The 10,477-nt window shown below is 42.9% G+C and overlaps 1 protein-coding gene across 1 annotated transcript in view; it reads left to right on the forward strand.

The window, feature by feature from the left end:
- Positions 1–10,477, forward strand: part of Mocos (molybdenum cofactor sulfurase) — a 48,310-nt gene that overhangs the window by 27,196 nt on the left and 10,637 nt on the right. Inside the window, exons 9-12 of the mRNA XM_021150722.2 lie at positions 753–915; positions 4,208–4,286; positions 6,518–6,642; positions 10,120–10,225. Coding sequence (XP_021006381.1) covers positions 753–915; positions 4,208–4,286; positions 6,518–6,642; positions 10,120–10,225 — 473 coding nt within the window. The remainder of the gene's footprint in view (positions 1–752; positions 916–4,207; positions 4,287–6,517; positions 6,643–10,119; positions 10,226–10,477) is intronic.

Here is a 10,477-nt window from a genome sequence, read left to right on the forward strand (position 1 = left end):
TGGGTTGCTGGGTTGCTGGGTTGCTGGGTTGTTGGGTTGCTGGGTTGCTGGGTTGCTGGGTTGCTGGGTTGCTGGGTTGCTGGGTTGCTGGGTTGCTGGGTTGCTGGGTTGCTGGGTTGCTGGATTGCTGGTTGGAGATATCCTGATTGGGCTTGGACCAAGAAACCTGATGTTCCTAATCAGAAGGAAGTAGTCTAAAGGGGTCTACTCCCCCTTTCCTCTCTAGCCTTCTTTCTCTTCAACCTAGAAGAGAACCTTTTCATCCCCCAAACTGCTCTTGGTCAGTGTATTTGTCATACCAATTGAAACTAGGACAGCAAGCAAACTTACATTTGAAGTAGGCCAATTCAGTGACCATTTTGGTATGGTCACATCTGTATAGTGTAAGGATACTCCTGGACCAGCATCCACTGAAGTGGAAGGGTCTGTGGCCCCTATGGGGAGGGATGCTAACTTTGGGGTAAGACAGAGCATTGCTACTGTAGACTCCTGAATTCTGAATGTTTGTATACACATACCTTTCCTTATCAGTGGAGAAGGGTGAACACTGTATCTGGAGACTAAAGGGAAGGTCTTGAATCTCCACACTTCCTTTGCAAAGCTCTCTCTGTTGTGTGTCTTCCTCCTCTCATCCTTTGAGAGGGTGCATTGAATTTATGATCTGCATTTGTATAATGATATGAAAGTCTTTGATGTAATGATATAAATAATTTTGAGGAGCCCTTACCTAAATCCTCTCTGCTTTTGTTTAGGTGACCAAGTGGCCTGTGGGGAGCCAAGGGCTGCTGTATGACCGGAGCTGGATGGTTGTGAATCACAATGGCATTTGCATGAGTCAGAAGCAGGAGCCAAGGCTCTGCCTGATCCAGCCCTTCATTGACCTGCAGCAGAGGATCATGGTCATCAAAGCAGAAGGTGTGAAATGGTTCATTTCCACAGAGAGACCACTGGGGCAGCTTCCATTCTCAGACTAAACAACAAAACAAAAACCTGATGACCAAATGTTAGCATTATCTTCAAGTAAATGAAACCATGTCCAGGAAAGACCACAAAGGTCGTTTTCTTTTTATTTGGAGGAATTTGTCAGGAGAAACGGGATAAGAGCCTGGGATCTTAGGGTTCTCTGTACTTTCATTCTCCCTACCCATCATGCTTTGTGTTTTATGCTTTGTTCTATCCTCTTGAACACACAAGGGAAAGCTCTGTCCAGTGACTTTCTAAGTGATGAGGGTGTTGAGCATCTACAATGTACAGTTGGCAGCCTCTGGTCATATGTGACCACTGAATCCTCAAAATGTGCCCAGCAGAAACCAGAACTGAATTTCAAAACTTATTACATTTTAATTCATCTAAATGGCTATAGTATTCATCAGCAAAGAGGCAGAAATCAATATAACACACATCTATGCCATCAGTTTAGACAATATTTAACATTTGACTTGCTGGGCAGTGGTGGTGCTTGCCTTTAATCCCAGTACTTGGGAGGCAGAGGCAAGTGGATTTCTGCATTCAAGGCCCGCCTGGTCTACAGAGTGAGAGCTCCAGGACAGCCAGGGCTACACAGAGAAACCATGTCTCGAAAAACCAGAAAAATAAAATCCAAACATTTGGCATAATGTCTTAAGCTTCCCTCTCTTTCCTGTATTTTTCCTTATACAAATCACTGTATGTGTGTGAGTGTGGACATCACAGAACGACTTTTAGGGAGTCAGTTCTCTCTTTCCACTTTGTTTTTGAGACAAGCTCTCCTATTTTTGCTGTTTTGCTGTGTATTACAGGCTAGCTGGACCTTGAGCTTTCTATTCTCCTGTCTCTGACTCCCATCTCATTGCAAGTGTGCTGAGATAATAGAGGCCTGCTGCCATATCTAGCTTTTTATGTGTGTTCTCAGGATTGAACTCGAGTCATCAGACTTTTATTCGTTTGCCCAATGGTAATGGTCATAACCATTTCACACACACACACACACATATATAATATGTAATATGTAACATATAACATATAGCATCGAATATCTAATATATAATATGCAATATACAATTTATAATATAATTTATATTATATAAAGTAAGTATAATATATAAATATAATATACTTGCAATTAAAATATATTATGTATTCACATATATATGTTATATTTATATATTATTTATATAAAGAAATAATATATAGCATATATTATATATGTTATATATAACTATATATTACATATATAGCTTATATATTCTTTACAGCTCTCCTGGGTCTTTCCCCTCCCCACTTGTAGAATATCTTGGTTTCTACCCAACTGTGGTTGAACTTTCATGACATCCTATAACCATGTCTTTATGACTTTGTCTTTTACCTGTGTTTTTTTCTGGTTCCATGGTTGAGTTTTCCTTAAACCAGTAGGTAATATTTCTGACATTCCAAAGAGAATGCTGGTATTGACCCTTTGTTCTACTGTAACAATTTTAATACATGTGCATATTTGTATAATCACACCCTACAGCTCAAGTCCAAAACCTCAAAGCGCCTGTGCTACCCCTGTTGTAGTTTCTTTTTCTGCAGCCTCTGTGGAATCAAGAGCATCTATAGTATGTGAACCTCAGCGACTGCTTCCTTCACGCGGCATGACCATTTTTGAGATCTACCCAAGTCCTGCCTGTAACATGACAAGTAGCTGCATGTTACTGAGAAGTGTGTCTGAGTGTGAATGTTGTAAGGTACATTTGCCCATTGTTTCACCGAAGGGCATCTCTGTTGCTGCTGATTTTTTTTTTTTNGTGTAGTCCTGGCTGTCCTGGAACTCACTTTGTAGACCAGGCTGGCCTCGAACTCAGAAATCCACCTGCCTCTGCCTCCCAAGTGCTGGGATAAAAGGCGTGCGCCACCACCGCCCCGGCTCTGCTGATTTTTATTTTATTTATTCACTTTGTATTTTTAGATAGAAGAATGACACATTTAAAAAGCAAGTCTCTCTTGTGTAGGCCTCATGTTTTCCAGTGTCCTGAGTATCACTCCAGATACACCTTGGCTTCCATAAGTCATAATGTACACTAGCCTGACAGTAGATCTGCAGCTACCAATGGACTGAAAAGCCCAAGTGCTGTGGCTGCTTTTCTGCTCTGCCATGGAAGAGCTTTTTATAGCTGCAACTTCCCTGTCCCATCAAGGCACTTTTGCAGCATGGGGCCAACAATAGTAAGCCCTGTTGGAAACGGCTCACCTTCTGCCTTTTCTTAAAGGCACAGTGCTTTTGTTCTTGTGCTGTTCTGTTGTTCTCTCTCTCTGTCTTGGGGTCCAGCTCTTCTCTAGACAGGTGAACTTGGGGGACCCTTGTCATAAACATGCTTGGGTCTCATCATCTGTTAATGTGTGTGATCTGTTAGTGGACTATCCTGTCCGGAATTATCCTTCTGCCTTGAGAAAAAAAAAATAGTATGTGATGATATGTCTTAATGCTTTGCTAGGTTTGACTAGATAGTATCATGTTGAGTATTTTTGTGTCTTTTTTCACTAGTGATGTTGGAGTATAGCTTCCTTTTTTGTATATATTTTGTTCAAGCTCATGTACCCAGGATACTAATATGCTATTATTTAATCTACTATATGTGTATGTTAGTCCTGCATGTATATGGTGATTATAACAATTGAAGAACATTGGAATCCCTTTCCAATTGCACAAGTGCAACTTTTTAAAAGCAATAATGATTGCTGATGCAGGGCTAATCTGATTCTGGAAATATACACTCCCTGCCAGTATCTTTACAGTAGCATCCTTCCTGTCTATTTCCCCCATCCAAGTGCCAACCAGGTCTGACCCTGCTGAGCTTCTGAGACCAGATGAAATCATATGTGTTTGGGGCAGTATGACCACCTGCTTGTCTGTTTCGAAAGGCTTTAGGTAGCTTTGAGAACAATGACTTCAAAAAGTGGACTCGTAGAGCAGAGGAATCCATTAAAGACATCTGTAAAGGGTCCTGGGGACTGTGGGTGTGATGGCTCAGTACAGATATCACACCAGGAAGCTCTTTGAAGCACGTGCTGTGGTGCTGATAACGAGGAAGACCGTCTCTTTGCTATCCGCTTCTAGAGTCATCCGCTTTCCTCATTCAATCAAATTCCAGTGTCATTAAAATGACTGTGTTTCATAACAGCGAACATTCCCGTGCACAGTCATCTGCCTTGTGTGGTGCTCAGTTTGCTTCTACCTTCTGTTCATCAGGGATGGAGCCCATACAGGTGCCTCTTGAGGAAGATGGAGAACAGACTCAGATTTGTCAAAGCAGAGTGTGTGCTGACAGGTGAGGCTCAGAAGCAGGTAACACCCTTGGCTCCTTGGACACAGTGGCCCAGAGGGAGGAGAGAGCTTTGCCCTATACAATAATCTTACTCCTTCTACTCTGTCTGCTGCACACTCTACCCCAACCATGCAGGCTTCATGACTAATCAACGTGCCCCGTTTTCAAATCTGTATTTGCTATTCCCTGTGCCTGTCCTGCTCTTCACTACTTATGACTCCCAAGGGCTTATTTCCTGCCCTCACCTGTCTCATTCTCAGCAGTAACGTTTTAGCATTTGTATCCCTTGTGACCTAAATATGACCTATTCCTAAAACATGCAATAGCAAATTTTCCAATGATGAAAAATCTTCCCAAGTAAATACCAACCAACCTTCTTTCTCAATTAAAAAAAAATGTAACTATAGACAGTTCACTAGAGACTTGTGTGTCTCCCAAGAGACAGGCAAGGTACCCTCTGAGGCCTTTCCCTCTAGGAAAGAAGAAAAGGATGGTAATGTAATGCTGATGCCCAATTGAACGTCTGCCATCTTGGGGGCTAACATGTTAAGCAGAGCTACATCCTCTTGCTGGTAGTATTTGTACCAGTTTTTATAGTTTTAACAATTTAAATATTCATTCCAGTACATTTTTTTACTGGGACAATGAATTTTGGGTAAACATTTTCCCACATTGCTATAAGCAAAACTTCTGACAGAAAGAAATATATTTACATAGGAATATGTATAATTATTTTCACTATTTATTTCTTTTCATGCGTGTATGTAGGTGCATGTGCCACAGCAGGCATGTGAAGGTCAGAGGAAAACTTGTAGACATTGGTTTTGTTCCTCTACCATGTGGGTTCTGGGAACTGACTCAGGTCATCACGCATGGCAGTGAGGGCCTAGCCCAGTGAGAGATCTTGCCTGTTTAGAATATGTGCAGCTATTTTCTTGGTCGTATGTAATTATCACTTGGCTGCATTTTAGATGGACCCAGTGTTAATAATGCTTTCCAGATGACTGGAGGTCAGAGGCACTTCTGCTCAGAGCCATGGGTCCATGGTGATGGCTGTGACCTTGGTGTGGCCTCTGAAAGCACAGGGGCTAACACTACAAACTGGCTTCTCGGTCCCAGGTCTTTCCAGAAAGGAGCCAGCTATTTTCCCCAAGAAAGTTAAAGTTTTCAGCCATATCTACTTTGTAACCTAAGATATTGTGATCCCATAGGTTGTGACCCTGAATCTTTACCTTATACATTTAAGGGGATTCTGGAGCATCTCCGAGTTTTATTTTATTTCATGTGTCTAAGTGTTTAGCTTCCATGTGTGTATGTGCACATTGTGTGTTCCTGGTGCCCTCAGAAGTCAGAAGAGGCATCAGCCCCTGCCCTGCCCCCCATCGCCCCGCCCTGAGCTGGAGCTACAGACAGGGGTGAGCTGCCATGTCAACTCTAAAAACTGAGCTCAGGATCTCTAGAAGAACAACTTCACAACTGAGCTATTTCTCCAGCCACAGAATCTACACTTTGAAAACACCAGATCAACAGATTTACCTACACATCATTACCTCATAGTCTCAGCATTAATTTTTGTGAATGAAACATATCAGCCCATGTGATCTGAATGTGAGAGAAAACATTCCATCAGACCCATTGGAGAAATCAGGGCCTGAGGGATGGAGAGAGGGCTCAGCCTGTTCTTTTCTGCCTGCTCTTCCAGAGGTCTTGAGTTCAGTTCCCAGCAACCACATTGTGGCTCACAATCACCTGTAATGGGATCTGATGCCCTTTTCTGGCAGGCATGTGTATATACAGAGAGAGCACTCATATATAAAATAAATAAATAAATCTTGAAAAAAAAAACAAACAACCAAAACAGGACATGATTCTGGGTTCAAGGCCTTATTAATGCAAAATATCATGCTAGAAGTGTCAAAGTCTGATCTATGTGTTCCCAGTGTCAGTAATTAATTCACAGAAGGTCTTCAGGGGGCTGTGTAAAGCTTTAGCTCAGCTCTGAAAGCCTCGCATGGGCCCTGCATCTCAGATTTACTTGGACTTTGGAGGGATCTCTGAAGCTCTCTTAAGTTGTCTGCTTCAGGCTGCCTGGTAGTGAGGACTTGGCAACATTTTATTTTATGTTATCTTGTTTTAATTTGCCCACTTGATATCTGAATAATTGTTCAAAGAGTTGCTACATAAAAATAAATTTATTTATTTATTTATTTATTTATTTATTTATTTTTGGCCAGGGTAAATACTTATGATTGTGGCGAAAATGTTTCAAGATGGCTGTCAAAGTTTTTTGGCCGTCTATGTCATTTAATCAAGCAAAGTCCACACTTCCAGCGAAATGCCAGGAAGACGCCTAGAAAAGGTACCTCATTGGGATAGAGTGTTAGGTTACTGTGCATGTCACACTCAGCCCAGAAAGTGGACTCACAGGGCAACGACTCCTGACTTCATCTCATGACTGCAGGACACACTGCAAGGTTCTAAGCTGGGAGTTTTGTGACCTGCCTTGAGGGCTGGGGTACAGCTGCATCATAGTAAGAAACGTGGGGACGTGGAACCACAGCTGGCACTCCCGGATGCAGCAATGGTGGTGGTGGGGGGCACAGAGAAGAGACCAGGCCTGTGGTTGTACAAATGGGATCAGAGCGGGAGAGCGGTGGGCTTATGATTGCTTCCAGGATGCCTTTCCCAGGACAAAGCTCCCGAGGACTAGCTGGCCTTAAACCAGTTCTGTGGTTGGAGATTTTAGGGGAAAAAAATTAAGTTTCATTATTCCCCAGAGCATTTTTACATTTTTATCTAAAGTCTTGAAGGAGTTCAAATAGTTGCAAAAGATAGCATCTGCAGAATATTTTATTTTTATTTTGTGTGCATGGGTGTTTTGCTTGCATATAGATCTGTGCACCACGTGAATGCAGTGCCCTTAGAGTCCAGATGTGAGAATCAGATCCTCTAGAACTGGAATTACAGACAGCTGTTAGCCATTGTGTGAGTGCTGGGAACTGAACCTGGGTCATCTGGAAGAACTGCTAGTGCTCTTAACTGCTGAGACATCTCTGCAGCCCGACAGCACATTTTATCGAACGTTATTGTGAGTTAAAATGTGTACAGATTCTTTCCAACTTGTCCATAGCTATTTCAGTGCTGTGATAATCATCTTAATGCCATAGCAATGTAAATTTCATGAGTTTTCATTAAAATACATGTGACTATGTGAGCTGATATCTGTGTGTATATATGTAGCATATATGTATGTATATATCTTTTTAATGTGTGTATGATGTGTGTGTGTGTATGTGTATGATGTGATGTGTATGGTTTGTGTATGGTGCACGTGTATATATCTGATATGTGTGTATGGTGTATATATGTATGTGTGTATGTATGATATGTGTGTATGGTATATGTGTGTGTATGTGGTGTGTGTGCATGTGTACATGTGTGCCTTGCTTGAGGCAGAATTTCTGGCTCACTGCTGCATATACTAAACTACACGGACCTCAACCTCTTAGTGTCATCACAGGCCTTTTCACCCAAGCCCCAGTTCTTGAATAATGACTCAGAGGCCGTCAGAGCCCAGGTGGGGAATCTTTCCACCTCACTATTTCCCAGAGATCCTCTCTCTCTGCTAGATGTCCCATCTTCTAATTCTACATCAGCTTTTTGGCCATCAGATTTTTTATTGACAGGTGATGCTTCCATAAAGTACACAAGAGATTGTCCCTAAATCCTTGGGATTCTCCTGGTTCTGTCTTCCATCTCACCTTAGGTGTACAGGAATTACAAATGCATAGTAGTGCATCTAGTGTTGTGTAGATCCTGACAATCTGAGTGTCTGCTCTCATGCCCACACAGCAACCACTTTATCCATTGAGCCACCTCCCCAGCCCATATATTTGTTTTTTTTTTGTTTTTTTTTTTGTAGTTTTTTTTGTTTCTGTTTTTGTCAGGACAGGGTTTCTCTCTATAGCCCTGGCTGTCCTAGAACTATCTCTGTAAATCAGGCTAGCCTTGAACTCAGAGATTTGCCTACTTCTGTCCCTCTGTCCCCCAGGTGCTGAGATGACACTGTGCCACCATGCCAGGCATTTGAATTCTTTCAATTTCCTTTCATTCCTCCTTCAGTAGAATCTTGTCAGACCTGTTTTATGCATAGAACTCTCTTTCTTGTTATCCTCTCACATCTCTATAGAACTAAAAAGAATATAAATGGAAACATATAAGAAGGCTATGAAGTTTGGTTAGATCATCTGGGTTAGGAAATTTCTCCTGGATTAAGTTCTTATGATTTTAACAATGTCTAGTCAATCAAACAACACAAATCTATAATATAGCTTGAAAAATAACTACTGAACATAAAGGGCAAGTCTTGGAACCCTAGCTGGGCTTTCCCACACTTGAGAGTCTGCCACTTGCAGACAGACCTGGTTGTACTCAGCACCACTCACTTCTGGGAAATCTCATGAATGAGGAGCAGGGAAAAGGGATCTTGGTTAACATACTGTCACTCAGACATCTTCTGAGGCCTGTGACCAGATCACAGGGGTCTAACATGAATTGCCTTTCATGTCTGTCACTTGACAGCTTAATTGGGTCCTGCAGTTCCCTGCCCAGTGAAGGACTGGCTGTGTCACCTGACCTGTGGGAGGATCTTTTGCCCCGGCTGTGGAGACTTTTATTTCCCCATTCCTGGCTCCAGGGTTTGAATGGGACTTTTGTTTGCTATGCTGGAGGTGGTCAGCCCTCAGGGCAATGAGCACTGGGAGCCCTGTGGCCTTTCCTCTGTGACAGGGAAGAAGGCCCTTTGTAGAGGATAAAATGGTAACTCCCTCCTTAGGCTGACCAAAGAGGATAGATAGAGTGGGATCACACACTCTGGAGACTGCTGTCTCTGCTTGAAGATGCTCTGCAAGTTCTGACCCAACCAACCCTTTATCACATCTTAGATAAAAATACAATCTCACAGATTCTTTCAGCAGTATTTTTTCCTTTTCAATAACTTTGAATCTTCTGTTTACTTCTGCATAAGTACCATTTGTAAACCCACTGGCTGCTGGAGTATCCTCTTCTGTTTATTGCCAAAGTCTGCCTGCCTATCTGTCTGCCTGTCTGTCTGTCTGTCTGTCTGTCTGTCTGTCTGCCTGTCTCATTCTCTCTGGTTACATCTAGAAGGCCATTGTGGGACTGTAGAGATGACTCAGTGGTGAGAGGCACTGGTCCTCTCCAGTTCAATTTCCAGCACACACATCGTGGCTTACATCTGTCAGTCACTCTAGTCTTAAGTGATCCAGTTTTTGTGGCCTTCATGGAGATGCAGGCAGATACCCATATGAATTCATTCAAATACACATGCACACACGCACACATATGTATACATGAAAATAACTGATGGAAGCCCTATGTAAGCCTGCATACATCACAAGCCTCCCAGTCTTGTCCAGGGCAGGCAGGGCTTGCTCTAGCCCTACAGTTTTGCTTCCAAGCATTGGCTCTGAGGCTGAGTGTGGTGGCACTCATCCATAACCCGGGGAAGTAGGGGCAGGAGGATTGGGAACCAGAGGCCAGCCTATGTAATAAGACCTTGCTACAGAAACAAAATTCATCAGAATAAATTCATACCAGTGTTTTATTTTCTTCTCTGGATTATTTGATGCAGGATATGCTAGGACCTTGTTTTTTCCTCTTCTTTCTGTTGTTGGAGAGATGTGAGCCATGCTTAGAACATTCTTGTACATTTTCCCCTTGTGGAAGGCATCTGCCTGTAGAAACCACAGGGCTTGAGGCTGAGCCTCACCAGCATTTCCTGGAAGCAACCCTTCTATCCTTGCTTCCTTTTCAGGTCAGCCTCCCGGTACTGCTGTTGCCCTGTCCTTGGTGAACGAGGCTCAGTATCTGCTGGTGAACACATCAAGTATTCTGGAGCTTCAGTGGCGGTTAAATGCCAGGTTAGACCCTTTCCCTGAGGTCAGGAGACAAGAATAACTATTTGCCCCTGGGGGACCTGGTACCCATCTAGGAAGAAAAGATCTGGAAGGTGGTGAGTCCAGACCCTGAAGTTGCAGTGAGAAATGAGGCCCAATGACGTCAGTGAACCCTTTGGGGCCAATTCTTGTTTGCCTGCCTGCCTTCCTTCCTTCCTTCCTTCCTTCCTTCCTTCCTTCCTTCCTTCCTTCCTTCCTTCCTTCCTTCCTTCCTTC

Source organism: Mus caroli, chromosome 18, assembly GCF_900094665.2.
Source record: "Mus caroli chromosome 18, CAROLI_EIJ_v1.1, whole genome shotgun sequence".
Lineage (NCBI taxonomy): Eukaryota > Metazoa > Chordata > Mammalia > Rodentia > Muridae > Mus > Mus caroli.